General features: G+C 41.4%; 2 protein-coding genes across 2 annotated transcripts in view; both read left to right on the top strand.

The window, feature by feature from the left end:
• Positions 1-5,621: 5,621 nt before the first annotated feature.
• Positions 5,622-6,563, top strand: LOC309560480 (olfactory receptor 8U9-like; the record flags this gene model as incomplete). The annotated part of the gene is made up of 1 exon (XM_082264113.1): positions 5,622-6,563. The coding sequence occupies one exon, from the start codon at positions 5,622-5,624 to the stop codon at positions 6,561-6,563; it is 942 nt and encodes a 313-aa protein (XP_082120239.1).
• Positions 6,564-6,816: 253 nt separating this feature from the next.
• The window catches only part of LOC309560479 (olfactory receptor 5AR1-like), a gene marked incomplete at both ends in the record, with an annotated part of 50,275 nt that continues 34,036 nt past the window's right edge, over positions 6,817-23,055 (top strand). Inside the window, one exon of the mRNA XM_082264112.1 lies at positions 6,817-6,892. Within this exon, the coding sequence (XP_082120238.1) occupies positions 6,817-6,892 (76 nt within the window). The remainder of the gene's footprint in view (positions 6,893-23,055) is intronic.

The raw sequence follows: 23,055 nt of genomic DNA, 5'->3' as shown, positions 1-23,055 counted from the left end.
TTGAGGGGACCAGTGACAATACTACAGTAATCAGTGCTAAAAATATGCAATGATACTGTACTAATGACACTGGCAGGGAAGGGGTTAACACCAGGGGCAAGCAAAGGGTTAAGTGTGCTCCTAGGGAGTGTTCCTAAATAGGACCTGTGTTCCTAAATATTACACAAATTGATGTACAGGTACGTCATTTTCCGTAATAGAGCCGACCTGCCGCAGTTAAACTACAGCGGCTGATCGGCAAGTGGTTAAGGACCTTCTACGGCCCTGTCCAGCTCTCCTAGAGTAACTGCCGGTCTCCTGAAATCTCCTCCATGCTCTTGAGACTGTGGTGAGAGACACAGCAAACCTTCTGGCAATGGCACGTATTGATGTGCCATCCTGGAGGAGTTGGACTGCCTATGCAACCTCTATAAGGTCCAGGTATCGCCTCATGCTATCCATAGTGACACTGACCCTAGCCAAATGCAAAACTAGTGGAAAACAGTCATAAAAATGAGTAGGGAAAAAAACCTAAAAAACTTAAGTGGCTTCTACCGGTAAAACAATTCCTGTTTTTGGAGTTTTCTAATTGTTGCCCATCTAGTGCACCTGTTAATAATTTTATTAACAACAAAGCAGCTGAAACTGATTAACAACTCCCTCTGCTACTGAACTGACAAGATCAATATCCCAGAAGTTTATTTGACTCAATGCTATACTCTGATTAAAAAGTGTTCCTTTAATTTATAAATATATATGTGTGTGTGTGTAGCACTGCCCCCCTGGGAACTGCTAAAGTGTGGATTCCCCTAAGTTACCCATAGCAAAAGTCCATAAAACTTATCACTTTAAAACTTGGCTCAGACAATGAACAGTCCAGGGGATTTGGTTTTTGTGTTTTATTTTAGAACTTGGATGGGAGAAGGGATGAGAGGGATACTCCAACTTGCACAATTTCTGAGGACACTAACTGTAATGAGTGCAGCAAGGCCACTGATTCACCTTGCCACTGAAGTGAAGTAGAAAATAGGTTCCTGACTTAATTTCTCTTCAGGGTCCTGACTTGGCACCCCTTTCTCACTTCCCATGCATGCTAGCCCCTTGTCCACTGACTCTCCACTGGAGTGGTCCCCTTCCTAGGCAGACCCCTGGCAAGCTTCCCGGTACTCATGGACACTGTTTTTCCCTGGGTTGCTCTGCCTTAAGCTCAACTTGACAGTATCCGGAACCTCCTGGCTCAGCATCACACACTTGGTCCCCTAGGCCTACTGCCTGTGACCACCTTCCTTGCTGACAGGAGGAGAGATAAACCATCACCCTCCTCCTGGGACCTGGCTTCCTGTCCAAAGACGCCCTGTCACATGTGCCCCTGGCTTTTATGACCTATCCCAGGATGCACCACTCTTGTGCCAACTGGAACAGCCACAAAAGCCTGTGTGTCACTGGCTGGGTTTCCTCCACTGTCCAACAGGCTCCCCTATTGGATACAGTGGGGACACTCCCTCAGACCAAGTAAATCACACATGGACACATGTAACAGGGAAAACCACTGACCAGGCTCCCCTGATAAGCAGATGGAGCAAACCAATGCCTTTACCTAGCACATACCTAGGAGGGTGCTACATATACATATACAGTATATACAGTATCTCACAAAAGTGAGTACACCCTTCACATTTTTGTAAATATTTTATTATATATTTTCATGTGACAACACTGAAGAAATTACACTTTGCTACAATGTTAAGTATTGAGTGTACAGCTTGTATAACAGTGTAAATTTGCTATCCCCTCAAAATAATTCAACACACAGCCATTAGTGTGTAAACCGCTGGCAACAAAAGTGAGTACACCCCTAAGTGAAATGTTCAAATTGGCCCTAAAGTGTCAATATTTTGTGTGGCCACCATTATTTTCCAGCTTCACCAGAGCTTCACAGGTTGCCACTGGAGTCCTCTTCCACTCCTTCATGACAACATCACGGAGCTGGGGGTTGTTAGAGACCTTGCGCTTCTCCATCTTCCATTTGAGGATGCCCCACAGATGCTCAATAGGGTTTAGGTCTGGAGACATGCTTGGCCAGTCCATCACCTTTACCCTCAGCTTCTTTAGTAAGGCAGTGGTCAGCTTGGAGGTGTGTTTGGGGTCGTTATCATGTTGGAATACTGCCCTGCCACTCAGTCTCTGAAAGGAGGGGATCATGCTCTGCTTCAGTATGTCACAGTACATGTTGGCATTCATGGTTCCCTCAATGAACTGTAGCCCCCTAGTGTCAGCAGCACTTATGCAGCCCCAGACCATGACACTTACTTGACTGTAGGCAAGAAATACTTGTCTTTGTACTCCTCACTAGGGATGATCGAACGGTTCGGGTCGACCATCGGTTCAACCCGAACATTGACTGTTCGAAAGTCGGCCGAATTCCGAACTTTTTGCAGGAAAAAGTTCGGAATTCGGCAACCAGAACCGACCAAAATGCAATGGGACAGGAACTGGGCTTTAAAAGCCAGTGATTGGACCAGAACCATCAGTAAAAGCCAATTGAGGGGGCAGGAGGATGCTAGGAATGTGATTGGAGTGACTAGTGGGTCCAGAGGCCAATTAGTAGTGAATACGCCCCCCAGTATATAACATAGCCCCGCCAAATCTCTAGCACTGAAATACAGGGGCTGTGGAAGAGAGTGGAAGCAGTTCTGTTACTCCTGCTTCAAAAGTGTCATTTAGCAATTATTAGTGTGAGGAAAGGGATATCTAGTGTAGTTAGGGTACTATTTTCCACTATCGTTAGATTTAATAATCTAGTTTCTGTAGGGAAAATGTTAAGTGTCAGGGTGACTGTAGTGTAGTGTAGGGTGAACTGACTCTGACTGCTATGGCAGGGTGACCAAACTCTTCCATGTCAGGGTGACCGCCATAGAAAAAAGATCATTTGTCTTAGAATTGCAGTAGAGCAGGGATGGGGCTCCGCTACTTTCACACCTGGCCGTTTTTGTTGCAGGTGTTTATTGGGCTTTTTTGTGGACGTCTTTGGAGGCAGGCATGACATCTGAACTTCTGTGTAGAGGTATATATACACACACACATATATGTATATATACACACACACACACATATAGGTGTGAAAGTAGCGGAACCCTATGCCTGCGCTAATGAAATTATTTGCAGGGATGTGGCTCCGCTCCTATCACATCTATACAGTATGTGTGTATGTGTGTATGTGTATATATACATATATGTGTGTGTGTATATATACCCCTATACAGAAGTTCAGATGTTACGCCTGCCTCCAAAGACGTCCACAAAAAAGCCCAATAAATGCCTGCAACAAAAACGGCCAGGTGTGAAAGTAGCGGAGCCCTATCCCTGCTCTACTGCAATTCTAAGACAAACAATCTTTTTTTTCTGGTTCTGCACATGCTACAGAGCTGAAACTTCACAGGTACACCTTTTAGACCCCCCAGACGCTAAATCCAAAGAAATCTCATTTTTTTTTTCAATAATTTTTTCAATAATTGGCTCTCTATCAAAAACGACAATTTTTAAGAACTTTTTTTGTGTGATTAATAGTCCCTGGGGCATGACCCAGAACCCTAGGCACTTTTTAGGGGCATTTATTGGGTTTTAGTGCTTCAAAAAGGTGTTTTTTGATTACCGAAGTTTGGGTCCCAATGATTTCAATGGGGTTCTGGAATCCAGACCCGAACTTTTGGGAAGTTCGGGTGTTCTGGTCGAACCAAACTTTTCAAAAGTTCGATCATCCCTACGTCCTCACCTGGTTGCCACCACACACGCTTGACACCATCTGAACCAAAAAGGTTTATCTTTGTCTCCTCAGACCACAGGACATGGTTCCAGTAATCCATGTCCTTAGTCTACTTGTCTTCAGCAACTGTTTGCGGGCTTTCTTGTGCATCATCATTAGAAGAGGCTTCTTTCTGGGATGACAGCCATGCAGACCAATTTAATGCAGTGTGGTCTGAGCACTGACAGGCTGACCCCACCCCTTCAACCTCTGAAGCAATGCTGGCAGCACTCATATGTCTATTTCCCAAAGACAACCTCTGGATATAACACTGAGCACGTGTACTGGTCGACAATGGCAAGGTCTGTTCTGAGTGGAACCTGTCCTGTTAAACCGCTGTATGATTTTTGCCACCATGCTGCTGCTCAGTTTCAGGGTCTTGGTAATCTTCTTATATTCTAGGCCATCTTCATGTAGAGCAACAATTATTTTTTTCAGATCCTCAGAGAGTTCTTTGCCATGAGGAGCCATGTTGAACTTCTGGTGACCAATTTAAGTGAGTGAGAATGATAACACCAAATTTAACTCACCTGCTCTACATTCACACCTGTGACCTTGTAACACTAATGAGCCACATGACACCAGAAAAATGGCTAATTGGGCCCAATTTGTACATTTTCACTTAGGAGTGTACTCACTTTTGCTTCCAGCACTTTAGATATTAATGGCTGTGTGTGGAGTTATTTTGAGGGGACAGCAAATTTACACTGTTAAACAAGCTGTACACTCACTACTTTACATTGTAGCAAAGTGTCATTTCTTCAGTGTTGTCACATGATATAGTTAATTATTTACAAAAATGTGAGGGGTGTACTCACTTTTGAGAGATACGATATATATATATATATATATATATATATATATATATATATATATATATATAATGTTTAGGGGTTCTAAGTACTTTTCTAGCAAAAAATGCAGATTTTTAGTTGTAAACAAAAAGTGTCAGAATAGGCCTTGTCTTCAAGTGGTTAAGAAGAATTCCAGTTATAGAAATCCAGCTTAGACCAATGCATATACCATACTTGGGGATCCCTCTAGCAGCTAGAAATTACTGTAGTAGGAACCCTTACTACAGTGGTCTCCACTAGCTTCCAGGTTCTGTGCCAAGCAGTTTTCCTGGTGCAGTCTGGACATAGGAGTTTGGCTACTCAACGCAAGTGCATTTCAGAGAAAGCTTTGCATTTTCATATTTGTTTAATTAACTGCTGATGAAGGCCATAAGTTCAGAATGAACATCCTGCATATAGTTCACTGCTGCTTCCTCTGTGACCCCGCCTTTCTTTAAATATTTTTAATATCATCCACGGGATTTCTGTCTTTTCATATCTTACTGAAGAGTCTATTTTTACCATTTAAACCATGCCTGTGGTATGTTATTTGTTATGTTTTGAATTTTACCTTTCCCTAATTACATTACCAACATACACATAAACATTATTAAAATAATCCCTGAGGTGAATGTACAAGACTAATTCTTCTGGGCTTCATTCACCAATCATAATGATTCTTATAGTTGTCATTAGACTATTAATATGCTTGCTGGAATCAAAAGCAACACAGGAAAAAAGAAGGAGTGCCAAGAATTGGAATTATATTGTCTTCCTTCAGTATTACTAAGATTTTCCCTATATTTCATCATTTGATTTATTTTGTATTAAATACAGTATACATTTCAGTGTATGTTTATTTATTGAGAATTCATTACATATGTACACTTTTTTTGTTTTACATAATTGTTTTAATACAGTTCTAATATGTGCAATATTATTGTTTTTGTTATAATTTGAGTACTTTTATGGTTTTATTTATTTTCACATCAGAAAAGTTGATGATCATGAATCAGACCAATTTGACAGCAACAGCTTATTTCATTATTGCTGGGTTCTCAGATCTTCCTGTTTTGCATGTACCAATTTTTCTCCTGGTCCTGCTTATTTATCTCATCACTATTGGAGGTAACTCAACCATTCTTCTTTTAGTCTGTACAGATCACCGTCTCCACACTCCCATGTACTTCTTTTTGGCCAACTTGTCCATAGTAGACATTTCTTGTTCAACTATCACTCTACACAAAGCCCTAGAGACATTTATAACAGGAGATAAAACAGTTTCTCTTTTTGGCTGTCTCATACAAATTTTTATATATTTATCTTTGTTATGTGATGAGTTATTAATTTTGACAGCCATGAGTTATGACCGGTATGTAGCCATATGTAACCCACTGCAATATCACACAGTCATGAGTCGTAAAGTCTGCATAGGTTTGGCCTCTGTGTGTTGGACTTGGGGAGTTATTGAGACTGTTCCAATATTTATTGAATTACTTGGCTTTACATGCTACACTTCTTTTAAGTTAAACCACTTCTTTTGTGACATTGTACCTCTAAAAAAATTATCTTGTAGTGACTCATATGTTCTAGAGCTTTACATGCTAGTTGTTGGGATGTTAGTTGCCACTTTTTCTCCATTCCTTATGACATTCATCTCTTATGTCTTCATTATTTCCACCATATTGAGGATTCATTCAAGCTACGAAAGACGTAAAGCCTTCTACACATGTTCCTCACATCTAACAGTGGTCATTCTTCTATACAGCAGTCTTATCTTCCAGTATGTAACACCACAATCATTTGTCAATTTAGACTTCAATAAGCTCTCTTCTCTGTTTAATACAGCTTTGATTCCCATACTTAATCCACTTATTTACAGCCTAAAGAATAAAGATGTAAAAACAGCTTTTAGAAGGCGATTAAGAATGGCCACAAAATATTGTTGATTTCAGCTGCTGGTCTCATTACAGCATTCTGGTTTTATATTCTCCCTGTCCACCTTCAAGGTGATTGATGGCAGCCAAAGCCCTCAGTGTCTTGCTTTTGATATTGTTTGTTAGACATGCTTCATGCTCCCTGTTTACCTGCCTTGTTCCCATGCCTATTAGCCCTGCCCTGCCTGCCAGTTTGTTTGGATTCCCTTGTTGATGACCTCAGATCGGATTTTACTATGCTCAGAACTTTGCCTGCCTTTGAATCATGGACTACTCTTTGTACTCTGCCTGCTCTGAATCCAGACAGTCACTGGACCTCTCTGCCTGTTTGCCAACCACAAGTACCTGTTCGCTGTGCTTAGTTTGCACCTGCCCCAGCATCATAGCCAGGCACTATAGCATTGTGGTATAACAAAAATACAGCCCTGAAATAATAATAAAGTGTCCATGAAAATGTGACCATAAACGGAAGTTTGTCAAAACAACAAAAATAAACAGTTCATATTGTTATGCGTGTAAAATTTATAAAAGTGCTGCACTTCAGCCTTCACCCAACACTTGAAAACACCTATAGCGCCAATCCTTCACCAATGGTAAAAGTACACACTCACCAGAAGGATATGCTGTTTATAACTAGAACAGCAATAAGCACTTTGTGTTTCCACACTTCCAGCATCACCACTCTCGCTCCATAGATGGCAAGACCAGACTGCTCTATTCCACTCCACCAGGGGATAGTACCAGAGTTATCAGTCCAGAAATGATTTGTGCACTACTCAAGGCGTTAAGTAAACAGCAAACCTGTGTGGGTGCCCACCCCGGCTCACTGTCATAATTAGAGAAGGAAAGAAATTGGCCGCACACTACCACGGAGCTGAAGCAAATTAAGTCCTTTATTGTCACCATGCCAGACAGACACGACAGGATACATCTTTGCTGTGCTTCACACAGACATAACGTGCTTACTCGTGCTTAACAATTATCAATAAGCACGTTATGTCTGTGTGAAACACATCAATGATTTCTCCTGTCATGTCTGTCTGGCATGCTGACAATAAAGGACTTAATTTGCTTCAGCTCCGTGGTAGTGTGTGGCCAATTTTTTCCTCTTTACTTACCCTTACCAGAGTTATCAGCATTTAGTCACCAAACAAAAACAATATTTTTGCTCATAGTGTGGTAGTTTATTATTTTCAAATGTGCATTAAAAACATCCAGTATAAAAACAACCAGTATAAAAACAAAATGCCTCTTTCAAACCTACATAAGAGGTAATCAAAACCCGCAGAGAATGGTGGCACGGACTCTAGCCCACAGTGTAGCTTTCAAACTTTGAGCTTTTTATACTGGTTATTTTTATACTGGATGTTTTGTAATGCATATTTGGGAATATTAAACTACTACACTATGAGCAAAAATATTGGTTTTGGTTGGTGACTCCATGCAGAGAACAGTGGCATGGCCTCTAGCCCTACACAGTGTAGCTTTTAAGCTTTGGGCTTTTTATACTGGATGTTTTGTAATGCATATTTGGGGAATAATAAACTACGACAATATGAGCAAATATATTGTTTTGGGTTGTTGACTCAATGCTGATAATTCTGGTATTATCCCCTGGTGGAGTGGAATAGAGCAGTCTGGTCCTGCTCCTGGTGAGAGTGATGATGCTAGATGCCATTTACACAAAGCGCTTATTGTTGTTCTAGTAATGGATAGCATATCCCTCTGGTGAGTGTGTATTTTTACCATTAATGAAGGATTGACATTACGGCTGTTTACAAGAGTTGGGTGAAGGATGAAGTGGAGCACTTTTATATGTTTTGCACACATAACAATATGAACCGTTTATTTTTGTAATTTTGACAAACTTCAGTTTATGGTCACATTTTCATGAACACTTTATTATTATTATTTCAGCGCTGCATTATTGTTATAATTGGTTATTGGTGTATTATATATATATATATATATACAATTATTGCACGTGGCTATTTAAATTTCACTGAAAGAGTGCTGACATTATTTTACTATTTTTACTATAGCATTGTGTATAAGACCTGGGGCAACCGAGTATCAGTAGGCTTGCTTGCCTTATGGTAATGATGACTGCTATAGGTGAAGAACACAGTAGCCAATTATACTGCCTGACCACCTGCGTTGGTATAACTGAAAATTGTGGAGTAGAGATTTGACAATTTTGTTGTAAAGCAAACCAATGCAGATGAGGAACCATTGAGCAGATTATGATATATATTTACTGTGATGGTAGTTTCTTTAAATTATTCCTTTGCCGCTCAAAATTAAAACTGAACCAACATAAAACATGTCTCTGATTATATCTTAGGTATGCAAATGTATTCCAATAGAACTGAAATTCAGATATATATTGTTCATGTTAATGTATATGTGAACCTTTACTTAGTAAAATAACCTATTAAGTTTAAACAGAAATGCAAGGCAAAACATTTGCGTATGTAAATTATTTTTATCTTTTTTTTTTTTTAGTGATCATATTGCCTTTGTTCTGAGCTGCAAAAGGGGCTTAGGGCTCGTTCACACTAATTTATGTTGTATCACCACCTCACTGCCTGCTTTAACCAATTGGCGCAAAATCACGCACCTGTATGTCATTTTTCTTCAAGTGGTTGCACCAAGGTGATATACTGTTTTTCAGAGCCGGCGGTCGACTGTTAATACAAGCAGCGGACAGGGATGTTCCCCTCCTCCCGCCGCAGTTCGCCCAGCCTCTCTCGTGCCGGCGGCTGGGCAGAGACTCGAACAAAGCCGGAATTACAAGTGCAGAGGAGGATATTGGGGTCTTATAGATCCCAGATCCATCCATAATGAGTACCTGTCACTGCCTTTTACTATCACAAGGAATGTTTGCAAAAAAAAACAAACCAAAAGGAGAGTGTAAAATAAAAAATAAAAAGTAAAATAAATAAGGGAAAAAAAAATGAAAGCGCACCATCCCTCTGTGCTTGCGCGCAGAAGCGAACACATACGTAAGTCGCGCCCGCAAATGTAAACAATGTTCAAATCACATGTGAGGCATTGCCATGATCGTTAGAGCGACAGCAATAATTGTAGCTCAAGTCCCCCTCTAAAACTCTAAACAGGTAACCGGTAACATTTTTTAAAGTGGTGCCTATGGAGATTTTTTAACTACCATAGTTTGTCTCCTTTCCACGAGCGCATACAATTTTAAAGCATGACATATTAGGTAGGGTATGTAAAAAAATTAAATTCAACACAGCGCTTGCATACATGAATAAAAAATATATAAAATACATATACATGATCATGTGACTCAAAAGAATAATAAAAATTAGAATTAAAAATTAAATATATGAGTGTCCAAAATAAATAAAATATCCAAGGCAGTGTCCATTAAGTAAATAAACAATAGGTGATCAAGTGCTCCAGTGCAGATAATAAAACACTTGTGCTCCAAGTGGTGGTGACCGCTCCAGGAACCCTACTCACCAGAACATGTGGACCCTAGATAAGGGTCAAAAAAGCCTGTAAACAAGTGAATGTAGACAGCACCAGAACTTCTCCTTAGTATCAATAGCTGAATGGACAATCTTGATTGATGGTAATCCTGGATGGCTCCAAATGGTAATTACCAAGAAAAAAGGGGGACCAAGGATAGTGAAGCCCGTTTCATATATGTTATTAATTAATAGAAGCCAAAAACATACTCACAATGTTGATATATTAATAGGCTGTAAAGCTGCAGTAAGTGCCGGGAACGCCGCTAACGGCGTGCGTTCCACAGCGGTTCAGGAAGTAAACCAGAAGTGACGAATCAAAGTGCCGTACCGGAATTACATCAACGCGTTTCACCCTCCCACTTGGGCTTTTTCAAAGACATAATTTCCGGTACGCAGACGTGTTTTTATACCGTGCTGGGAGCCAACTCATATCCGGTGCTCCTCCCGCAACAGATATATTATGGCAAAATATATGTAGAGGTCACTTCTGGTTACAAAAATCATATAAGTATATGACATATATTTGATTATCGTCATATGAGGATAATTGTTTAATTGATCTTATTAAAATAGTGCAAATTAAATAACTTTATTACAACCTTCCGATATTACTTCCTGATCACATAAAATATAACAAACTTTATTTATAAAAAATATATGACCATATCTGCAACCATATATAAACACTAAAATATTAAAAAAAACTATATTAAATGAAAAAAAACATAAAATGATGAATACTAAAATAGATACATAAATATGTTAATAATTAGGGTACCAAATATGGATGGTATTAGTGTGATAAGTGTCAAATGGTGTAATTTAAATCATGAATATAAATATATTGAAAAAATATATGGTAAATAAGTGATAAAATATTATATAAATATTAAATAATTAGAATTAATGTGTCACCCAATTAAATTGAAAGTGATATATGATGTGAAGGGATGATAAAAAATATATATATAACAAATATTGTGATCAATTACATGATAGATATGTGAATATTGGGATAGGACTTATTAATGATTAAAAACAATTAATATTATATTAAATAGACATGCCTAAAGAGGTAGGCAGGGATATGGTACACGAAAAATAGGTTTAAAAATGTATAATATATAAATAAATATATATAAGTTAAAATACATGTAGAGGTATTTGTAATCTTTTTATGGGAAAAATATGTAATGCATAAAATGTAATAATTAACCTAAAATCACCAATTAGAAAGGAAACAGTTTAAATCTAAGTCAATGTTTAATCCCATGGGTTTGAGAGTACCTAAACGGTGGATCCACTGGGTTTCATTTTGAGAAATTGACTTTTTTTGATCACCACCCCTCCAGTGTGCTTCCACTCTATCAATCCCACAAAAGGTCAGGCCACTAGGGTCCTGATTGTGCACTAGTTTAAAATCATGAGATAAGCTGTGGTTTTTGTAATCTTCCCTAATATTGTGAACATGTGCCCTTAACCTTACCCTTAATTCTCTGGTTGTTCTACCCACGTATAGAAAAAAAAAATTAAGGCGCACCATCCCTCTGTGCTTGCGTTCAGAAGCGAACACATACGTAATGTAAACAATGTTCAAATCACATGTGAGGTATTGCCATGATCATTAGAGAGACAGCAATAATTCTAGCTCAAGACCCCCTCTAAAACTCTAAACAGGTAACCGGTAAAATGTTTTAAAATGGTGCCTATGGAGATTTTTAACTACCATAGTTTGTCTCCTTTCCACGAGCGCATACAATTTTAAAACATGACATATTAGGTAGGGATTGATCGATATATCGGGGGCTGATATACACTTTCCGAGATATATCGGCATTGGCCCCTGAGGTTACCGATGTTGCCGATATTTCGGGAAAGTGCTTGTACTGGAGTGATGCCTGCAGCTAGAGGCATCACCCTGGTACCGGCGTCATTACCAGGAGCGGAAGGGGATGTCCCCCCTTCCTGCCTGCCTTCCGCGGCTTACCCTGGTCTCCCATCCCATGGGGGAGATCCAGACAACCAGCCTGCAGGGCCGCCGCCGAAGACCTGATCAAAGCCGCATTCAGCTCTGATCGGTTCTCCATGTAAAAACCCAGATGTGATGTCATGACTTTATGTCTGCTTTAAAAAAATGATATAGTTTGATCACTAATTCTTACCAGCAGGTCCCGTTCCTGCGCCCAGCAAGATTAACTGTGAGGGGCTACGGTGTTCAGGCACCACCTAGAGCAAAGGCCCAATTTTTGGCACCTGTATAGCACATGCAATTTAAAATGTGTATGGAATTCTTACCAGCAGGCCCCATTTCTGCACCCAGCAAGAGTACCTGCGAGGGCTTGGTTACGGTGTTCAGGCACCACCAACAGAACAGGCCCAATTTTTTGGCACCTGTATAGTACATGCAATTTCAAATTTGCAATTTTTAGCAGCAAGGCCTGTTCCTGCACCCAGCAAGAGTAACTGCAAGGGGTTACGCTGTTCAGGCACCACCAAAAACCAAGGCCCAATTTTTGGCACCTGTATAGCACATGCAATTTCGAATTTGTATGGAATTCTTACCAGCAGGTCCCGTTCCTGCACCCAGCAATAGTAGCCGTGAGGGGTTACGGTGTTCAGGCACCACCTGAAATAAATATATAGTGTTGCGCAAATAAAAAATTATTAAATTAATTAATTTGTGCTTAAATTATTAAAAACCCAAAATATTTATATGTGACATATTATTAAAGTGCCAATAGTGCTAATAAAGTGGTAAATATAATATAATATAATATAATACTCAGCGAAAAGAGAAAATATATAGATATAAAAATCCAGTGTGCAAAGTACAAAAAGCCAATAAACAAAGTCCAAAATGTAATCCTAAAGTGATCTGCGCTCCCAGAGAGAAGTCCGGGGAAGAAGTTAGTATCAACTATGAACTTCCTAACAGTGAGTTGATACTAACTTCTTCCCCCGATATACTACTGTACTACGCAATGGAAGTCTTCTTGGTTTTTGTACACTGACTCCCTAGATGTTTTCATATTAATACCTGCAAACGATCGAGTGCAACCTAGAAACCCTGCAGGCACCAAAGGGGAGAAGCAATAACCAAGCCGGCTTTGGAGTAAGGGAGAGCCTCTGGTAAGTGCTTTACCTCAGGTATTAGCACTTGCACTCCCAGCACGTGCCAAACAGGCGCAACTCACCCACCATTTTATTTATCAATTGTCAGGGTCTGGACTGGCGGCAGGTGACTGTACTGGAGGTGGATCCTCTGTGTCAGTGAGGGATTGGCGTGGACCGTACCAGGGGACCGGTTCTAAGTTACTACCGGTTTTCACCAGAGCCCGCCGCAAGGCGGGATGGACTTGCTGCGGCGGTAGCAACCAGGTCGTATCCTCCGGTAACGGCTCAACCTCAAAGACAGCTGATTTAGGTGCGGTACAGAAGGACAAGGCAAAGGCAAGGTCAGACGGAGCAAAAGGTCAAGGCAGGCGGCAACGGTTCGTAGTCAGGGGCAACAGCAGAAGGTCAGATACACAGGCAGGGAAAATACACCAAAAGCTTTCTCAAGGCACAAAAGGCAACAAGATCCGGCAAGGACAGGAAGGGGAAGTGGGTATTTATATGTTTTGGTACTGATTGGACCAGGCACCAATTAATGGTGCACTGGCCCTTTAAATTTCAATGCAGCGGCGCACGCGCGCCCTAGGGGGCGGGGCCGCGCGCGCCTTTAGGAGGAAGGCACCCGGCGTGTACCGAGCGGCCGGGATGACGGGACCCGGCGGGTAAGTAGTGTAGCTGCGGGGGAACAGCCCGCGGGACGCCTCGAGTGCTCCGGGGAAGCCACGGGACCCGGAGCACTCGGCGGCGTTACATCAATGTCTTTATTTTAAGTGATCACTGCTTTATGTTCTCACCCCCCCCCCCCCGAGGGGATATCACAATAAAAGGTTTAATATAATAACTGTTTATTCACTTATTAGCACTTTGGCACCTTCCACTGCATAGTATTAAGCTGGTTGGATCACAACCTGCATCTGGCGATTGACACATAGATGGTCCAACCTATTCAGCACAAGTACACTTTGAATATTTTTTGCACTTATTGCACTTTTAGTACTATTTATAGCACGCAGCACTTTTATAATTCTTTTGCACACTTTGGCTACCTTGGCCAATTCAAGTGAGCACAGTGCACTTTCATGGGACCAACATACAACTAGTTTTTGCACAACTGGGTAGTGCAAGGTGGTAGCGCCCCAAACCAACACACCCTGACCCCCAAAGGTGTTCAGGCACCACCTACAGCAAAGGCCCATTTTTTTGGCATCTGTATAGCACATGCAATTTAAAAATCTGTATGGAATTCTTACCAGCAGGTCCAATTCCTGCACCCAGCAAGAGTAACTGCGAGGGCTTGGTTACAGTGTTCAGGCAACACCAACAGCAAAGGCTGAATTTTTGGCACCTGTATAGCACATGCAATTTCAAATTTGTATGGAATTCTTACCAGCAGGTCCCGTTCCTGCGCCCAGCAAGAGTAGCTGTGAGGGGTTACGGTGTTTAGGCACCACCTACAGCAAAGGCCCAATTTTTGGCACCTGTATAGCACATGCAATTTCAAATTTGTATGGAATTCTTACCCGCAGGTCCCTTTCCTGCACCCAGCAAGAGTAACTGTGAGGGCTTGGTTACAGTTTTTAGGCAACAACAACAGCAAAGGCCCAATTTTTGGCACCTGTATAGCACATGCAATTTCAAATTTGTATAGAATTCTTACCAGCAGGTCCCGTTCCTGCACCCAGCAAGAGTAACTGCGAGGGCTTGGTTACGGTGTTCAGGCACCACTAACAGCAAAGGCCCAATTTTTGGCACCTGTATAGTATATGCAATTTCAAATTTGTATGGAATTTTAAGCAGCAGAACCTGTCCCTGTGCCCAGCAAGAGTAACTGTTAGGGGTTGGGGTGTTCAGGCACCACCAACAACCAAGGCCCATTTTTTCTGCACCTGTATGACAAGTACCTGCAATTTCAAAACTTGTATGTAATTTTTAGCAGCAGGGCCCGTTCCTGCGCCCAGCAAGAGTAACTGCGAGGGGTTACAGTGTTCAGGCACCACCAACAACCAAGGCTCAATTTTTCTGCACCTGTATGACAAGTACATGCGATTTGAAATTTGTATGCATATTTGTATATGACATTTTTTGCTTTAGAAATGTCGGTATTGTTGCAGCAGGCTACATACATACATACATACATACATACATACATACAGGTTAGAAAAGCAATGCCTGTCTGACATACAGTCTTAAGTTAAATATGAAGGAAAAAATGTTTTTTCTTTTTTAAATGCAGATTAAGCACACACATATGCACTGAGGTTGCATGAAATGTGCAGCACCGCATGCCTAACAGACTGATAAAATGTTTTTGTTTCTTCCGTCTCTTCCTCACTTGGCTCAGGTCCGGGCAAAAAGATCATTAACTGCACCCTCACACAATACAATCAATGTAGATTGCTGTCTGATTAAAGCAGATTGTTCCTATCCTATGCTTTCCCTACAAGCAATATCTCCAGCCTCTCCCTATAGTAAACTCCTATCTCTCCCTCAGCAGCAGCAGTCAGGAACCTCTCCCTACAGTAGTTATAGCAGAGTGACGCTCGGCGCTGTGTGACTCCAGCTTATATAGAGTCTGGGTCACATGCTGCACTGGCCTATCACAGCCATGCCATTAGTAGACATGGCTGTGATGGCTTCTAGGGCACACTAGTTAAACGCTTGGCTGCCTTGCACCCGTTGAAAACGCGCCATTAAAACCACGCCAAAACATCAAACAATGTTACCGAACAACGGACAGTACCCGAACATACAGTGAAATGTCCAGGTTCGGGTCCGAGTACCGAATACTGAATACCCAAAAGTCCGGTACGAACACGAACAATACAGTCCGGGTTCGCTCAACCCTATTAGCGAATACATGCAGCCAAAGAAAAATTTGACAGTATCTTCTTACTGGACTTGTATAAATGTTATCTTCCCAAAGAAAAATATCCAACTCTTCAAGAAAAGGAGAAGAGAAAAAAAAAAAAAAATAGTTTCTCAAAAACATAGTGGACTTTGTAGGCACAACATGAGGCTCTTAGTTAGAAAATATAAACTTTATTCCATCAATTCTAAAACATCATTGTATTATAAAAACAATGTAACACCCTCTACATTAGTAGATCAAAGCAATACCTAATCCAAGCAACATGGAGGAAAGTCCTGATCAATCAGGCTGGTGAAAATGTGGGAAAGTCCATCAGAAGAAGGTATATATGTGTAATAACAATGTAGGTATATAGATTCACAATCCCAGATACTCTGTGCTTGAATGGCCAATGCGTTTCACAAGATTTACACCTTTCCTCAGGACTGATTGGGTGGGTGCTGATTAACTTTGCCACAGGGCCACCTAAAAAAAGGTGCAGGATGACACTGGGACAGACCCAAAAACATCTTAAAAATGGAGGGGAGATCAGAACACCTTACGCCATTACTGGATACATTGTGGAGGCTCGGACCCTCTGTTTTGGGCATCTAGCCGAGAAATTTATGAGAAAGTGAATGCAACTTTTGATGCGACTTTGATCCTGAGAGTGTAAAGTTGCATCAATGGTGTACTCCAAAGTCGCACTCTAGCCTAGTGGCTATGTTTCCACTAGTGCGACTCTTAAGTTGTGCAATTTAGAGTGCAACTTTGAGTGCAGCTTTAATCAAACTTTACACTCTCTGGAAAAAAGTCACATCAAAGTAGGGCGGGCACCTTTCCAAAGTCACTGATTGTCAAAGTCGCATAGATGGGAGAGGGTGTCATTGATCAGTCGCACTAGTGGAAACGAAGATTTAGTGTGGTTGCCTGTACTATGATCATTGTAGACGGTGAGCTGAGACGGTGAGCTGAAACCCACGAAGACTGAGGCTGCACTAATAGAAATTGGATAATCTGATCTTTAATTTTGATCTATGGTTAGATTCTAGTGAACTTGTCAGACAACATGCCTTCATGGTACATACTGTACAATTATCTTTCCATGTACCATGAAGGCATGTTGTCTGACAAGATCACTGGAAGCTAAACATAGATCAAAATTAAAGATCAGATATGCAAGTACAATCCAGTCATTATCCAATTTATATTAGTGCCGCCTGTCTTTTCCAGGAACAGCATTGACTTGTCATTGGAGAAAGAATGGTGAGGTGACCTGGGAATGTTTGTTATGCACCCGCACACTATCGTTACTGAACAAGGGCTTGTTGTATGAGCACTTCCATGGAATACAGCAGGCTTTAAGTGAGACACTGCACCTCAGCAGCACTGGAGAGGAGAAGCTGCTCTGAAAGCAGTTTATTACATCTATTTATTCATAGACTTGTTCTTCAAGGCGTAATTTTATGATGGACTTTATCTTCTCTTTATAATCATGCTTTGTGGATGCATATAAAAACATAATGTGCCGATTATGACCATGCTATGTTTGAGCTACTGATGCCATTTTTTTCTATAAGGACAAGTTGGTGTTTTTTTTATTATTTATTTTGTTTTACTTTTGTTTTGTTTTAAAGTAGCAGCAAATTGTCTATAACAGATGCTTTCAAATTTGGGTTTATCCCAAATTGTAGGTCATTTTCACTTCTGAGCGCAGGGGACCATTAAAAAATGTTTTGTTCGTATTGGGTGGTATTTTTTTAACTTTAACCAAACCCACTTGCTGTTCTTGGACTCAGCAGGAAGAGGAACTGAAGTCATGTGACAGCACTGAAAATTCAGAATTCAGGTAGAAAAACTGGGATTTTTTCATTTTGACACATAAGGCTGAACTCCCCTCACATTAACGATTGCAGGGGAGAATTAAGTTATTAGGCTGGACTTCCACTTTAGGAAACACGTCTTCTGGTAGCAGGGCTATTAAACTCACATTGGGTGAGTTTGTAATCCACAACAAAGCAAGCAAGAAAAGGGTGATGCAATCCCTAAAGCCCCGTACACATGATCAGATTATCGAACGATCTGTCGTCCGTTTTTTGTGGCATGCTAGTCTGATGTGGAAAGTGAAGAGGTTATTTTCATATGAATTTTCCCGTACGACAGAATTCTACTTCAGAAGTGATGTCATGTGTTGGATTGCTTTGTACGTGTTCTTTCCTCTCTGAGCATGCCTAGTCTTGCTCTTAAGATTTTTTTCCATTGAAATCTGTACTAATGAGACGAAAATCGGACGTATTACGGACGACAAAAATTATATAGCCTGCACATCAGGATTTTGTCAGCCGAAAAGTCGGAGTTGGCTGTTGAAAGCACCATACTAACAATCCGAAAATCGGCAGATCGGTCGTCGGACGAATTTTCCCTACAGATTTTCTTATCATGTGCATGGGCCTTTAGACAGAATTGTGCTGGGGACAGAAAAGTAGTCAAAAGCTCAGCGGTGTACATAGTAGGCTAAGGTGGGAGGTAGCCCTTGCTTCTGAAAGGATAATTCATCAGAATAAAACCTACTGAGCAAGCCTTTGTTTTCCAATGGGTAAAGCTGCGGCTTTTACATTTCATTAGAAACAGGGAATCCTTAGGCCCCTTTTACACGGGCTTTGCGATCGGGTCCGCTTGTCAGTTTTTTAGGCGGACCTGATTGGATGCTCCATGCACCCCCTATGGAGCGGCGGATGTCAGCGGTGACATCTCCGCTGACAACCGCTGCTATCCAATCCGATCCTGTCCGTGAAATCCAGACAGATGGAAACCCTATTTTCCATTCGTCTGGAGGATCGGATCGGATAGGATCAGGTAAAAATGGACATGAGGTCCGTTTTCATCCGATCTCCCATAGAGGAGAGCGGGGATCTGACAGGTCTGCAAAGTAAGTGGTGATAGACCTGTCACCTGCCTGCTCAGCGGGGATCGGTGGATCGATTCCCGCTGAGCAAAACGGAGTCCGTCGGATGGAAAGCCTATGTGAAAGGAACCTTAGGTAATACCTCACCAAAAATGTAACTCCTATTGCAGGGAATGCCAAAACATTGGCATATCTTAGTCCAGAGTGACTTTTAAAAAACAAGTCAGCCAATCAAACAAAAAGGAAGTGGCTTATATTGGGGTATTTCATACACCAGTATTGTACAGAATACCTCCAGATTGCCAAATTAAAGTGTAGCACTGCCCCCTTGAGGGCTGCTGAATTTCTCACCTTTAAGGTCCCCCTGAGTTACCGATAGCAACTGCATGCAGAATCGTAACACTTTACTTTCCTGGCTCAGCCAATGAACAGTCTAGGGGTTGTTGTTTTTGTTGTTTTATTTTAGATGGGGATGGGAGAAGAGATGAGTGGAATACTCCAACACTTGAACTATTCACAATGCGGAGGACTTCTATCTGAAAATACGGCAAGGCCACAGCTTCATCCTGCCACTAAATGAATCTGAGGTAGTGTGCTTTAGCACTTATCTTCAGGGCGCACGCCTAGTACCCTCTTTCTATCCACCAGCTGGCACCCATCCTCTGATTACTCTACTCCGGAGTGGCCCCCTTCCTGGTCAGGACCGTAGACACGATCCCCTGTACTCACGATACTGCTTTTCAGGTTTTCCAGTGTCTCAACTCCTTCTAGTCATTTCTCCTGGACCTCTGGGTTCAGCTCCACACTTCTGGCTCACCAGGCCGACTGCCTGTGACCATACACCAACCACTGCAGAAGAGGAGGCAGCCTCCACCCTCCTTCTGGGACTCCTTCTCCCTCTGCTCACCAGCCAGAGACCCAGAGCACATGTGCTCCTGGCTTTTATACCACACCCTACAATGCACGAGACAGCAGTCTGTGCCAATAACTGGGGCTGTATCAAAGCCTGTGTGCCCATTGGTCAAGTTTCCTCCACTGCTCCATGTGCCTCCCCATTGGACCAGTGGGGACACTCCCCCAGACCACATGAATCACACACTGAGCACATTGAGCAGACCTAACTAACAGATCTTGCTCTCTGTTAAGCAGAAAGCAATATAGAATTTACCTGCTGCTCCTCTGATAGGCAGACAGAGCCAAAAACTATACTCACTCTCTAGCACCTACCTAGGAGGGTGCTACAGAAGGAATAGCAGAAAATTACTGAAGTCTACAGGGAAACCAACAATAACCAAGAGTGTTGTCCTCATAAGTCCTTTACTGCTCTTACTTGTTCCTCCTGTTGACCTCCATGTCAATACAGGAGACAATAAAGATGTGGAGATCAACAGAAGGAACTAATGAGAGCTGGTGAAAGCTGAGAAGTCAATGGGGCAGATGAATTTTGATTTACTCTGCCTGAAATCTTCCATAGCTGCTCATGCCTCTAAAGTGATCCCCACATTTGTATATGACAACCTCTAGAGTCTAGAGATGCTTAGGAGACATATATAAGTCCATGAGGGCTTGCTGCACATTGGTGATAATGATTTTGTCCAAAAAGGATAAAGACAAGGAGAATGCCTCTGGTGTCCTACTAAAGTAAGGAAGCATCTGAGGATGGGGTTTAAATGTAGCTCATCCAGGTAGGAGAAGGAGGGAAGATGGTGTACTGTGCATGAAAGAAACCTTTAAGACATCTGTTGGACTTGTTTATTTAATAAAAAATGTCTTCCTAATTAAAAAAAAAAAACTTTACAATGGAACATCTCCAGAGTTTCATTTCCATTTATATCATTTTTGGTTTTTGGAATGGACCTAAAATGTAATTCCAACCAAACCTTTTAGGGTAATTAAGTCTGTCCTCCATTCAGATGTGTTTGCATCCACCTCAGAGCTGCGAGCAGACAGTTCATAGAAATGGAGTCACATGCAGCTTGTGCATTCATTTCTATAAGCTGCCTGCATGCAGCTTCATCTAAATGAGCCGTTATTTCCAGTTTTGGATAAAGCAAGGAAGGGTTAGAACCCATTTCAGGTATTTATTTTCTCCCCACTTCCTGACACAGAGACATAGGAAGGAGGGAATAGAAATTCCACCTTTGAATGCTGATACAGGAGCAGGTGTTTCAGTTTTGAGAATTCCCCTCTATTCAAGTTCTGGTTCCGACTGTAACATTGTAGGTTGCCTTTTACTTTCTGTATTGTAATAATGGTCACCAGGGCAAAGTCAAAAAAATCTTCCAAACAGTAACATAGATTGTAATACAAATCCGATAAAGGTTTTACAATCTGATCAGAACCTATTAAAAACATTTGAGGGCTAGTCCCAATTCAGGGAGCAATTCACTCCCCTGGCCACTGATGCTCTCCTCTTTTCTCCAATGTTCAGGGTTGTAGGTGGGCCCTTGGCAATCTCACATGCAATGTAGGACTGCTGGTGGTCATGCATTGTACCTGATGATGCCAGAGTCTGACTACCAGAGCAGATTTTTAAAGACACATGGCTTTTGAGGACCTGTTGCACAGCGTTATGGAAGCCTGCCTTTCTATTCCTACCCTTAGGGTGACTATTGCAGCGCAGTCCCTCTGCAAGACAAGGCAAAATGCCTTGTCTTCTATATGCCTAGTTTACATCAACACGTTGCGGTGTTGTGTGTTTTTCTTTCAGTGCAGTGCAGTGGAGTGCGAGCCAGTCCACTGCCTCACACAGCATGACTGCCAATAGAACTTAATGAAATTTCATTGTGGGGTTTATTTACTAAAGCTAGAGAGTGCAAAATAAGTAAATTTCTGCATAGAAACCATCAGCTTCTAACCTCAATTAGGCTTTGGCAATAAAACCTGGAAGCTGATGGGTTTCTATGCAGAATTGTGACAAACTTTGCACTCTCTAGGCTTTAGTAAATAAACCCCACAGTGGCATTTCAATAATGTTTTTTAAAAAAGTGAACAGTGGTATGCTCCAATCCCAGGAAATCCGCACTGCAGTTATCCAACCGGATTGCTCTGCACACCAACCACTGCATTCTATTTAACCCTAGAAGAGTGGGGAGGCCCCATGGCAAGGGTAATTTTTTTTCCTGCTGATCGAAATGGGGCTTAGAGAGTTACCATAATCAGCAAAGCTGCACAAGATGTTGCAGTGTTAGAAGCATATGCCCATATCAAATTTCATTACTTTGCTCAGATTTATTTTATTTTTTTAAACGGGCAGCTGCTGAAATCTACTAAAGAAAATCAGCACACCATTTGTAGCTACTTTACTTGTAAAATAAGAAATTCTCGAAATTTGTAAAATAATTTGTAATGGGATCTTGTTCGCCTAAAATGCGTCAACACTGATGGCAATATCTTTACCCTCGACTACATCACATTAGCTGACAGCATAGCTTGCACAAGGCTTATCATTAAACTTCAGACAATTGTAGTTAATCACCTGAAATTGTTCTGTGCTTTGTGTGCTCACACCCTCTACGACAATATAGTTATTGACACCAAAGCGTGCCCGAGGAAATCATCAAAGGAGCCAAGTTTTTTCTTGGCTTAGATTCCTCTATGATATGCCAAGAAACACTAACCACTAGCAACACAAAACAAAAACTGTTTAGATTTCGCCATATGAGTTCTGGCAGTCAGGGGGTAAGGGACATCATACTGTATAAAGCAATTTGATTCAGTCAGTAAGGGATGTTGTTTTCCTAAATTTCTCTAATGGATAGTTTATGAGACACTTTATATACAGTATAAACAATAGAAATTGTCAACGCTCTACTTGTTAGTCTATGGGGGGGGGGGGGGGGGGGTTTGCCGATCCAGTGGTTTTGGTGCTTTCAAGAATCGCTGACCTGGAACATATATACAGTTTTGGAGCTCTGTCTTCACTGTGATGTTTTACGTGATCTGCAAGTTTGCTCTGGGTCTGTAACTCTAACATCATTGAAACCAAAAGCTGGGCATCTAACATTTTCTGTAGAAGATCAGCAAAAGTAGCCTCCATTTTTTGGCAGCACAGATTTTCTTTCAGTCAGATGATTAGATATTTGCTGTAAAGCTAATTGCACATTTATACTGTTAGCAAAATGCTTATCTTTGCATTAC

Source organism: Pelophylax lessonae (assembly GCF_965119305.1).
Source record: "Pelophylax lessonae genome assembly, chromosome: 7".
Lineage (NCBI taxonomy): Eukaryota > Metazoa > Chordata > Amphibia > Anura > Ranidae > Pelophylax > Pelophylax lessonae.
Note: the sequence above shows the minus strand (reverse complement) of the source record. Positions and strands in the feature narration are given on the sequence as shown.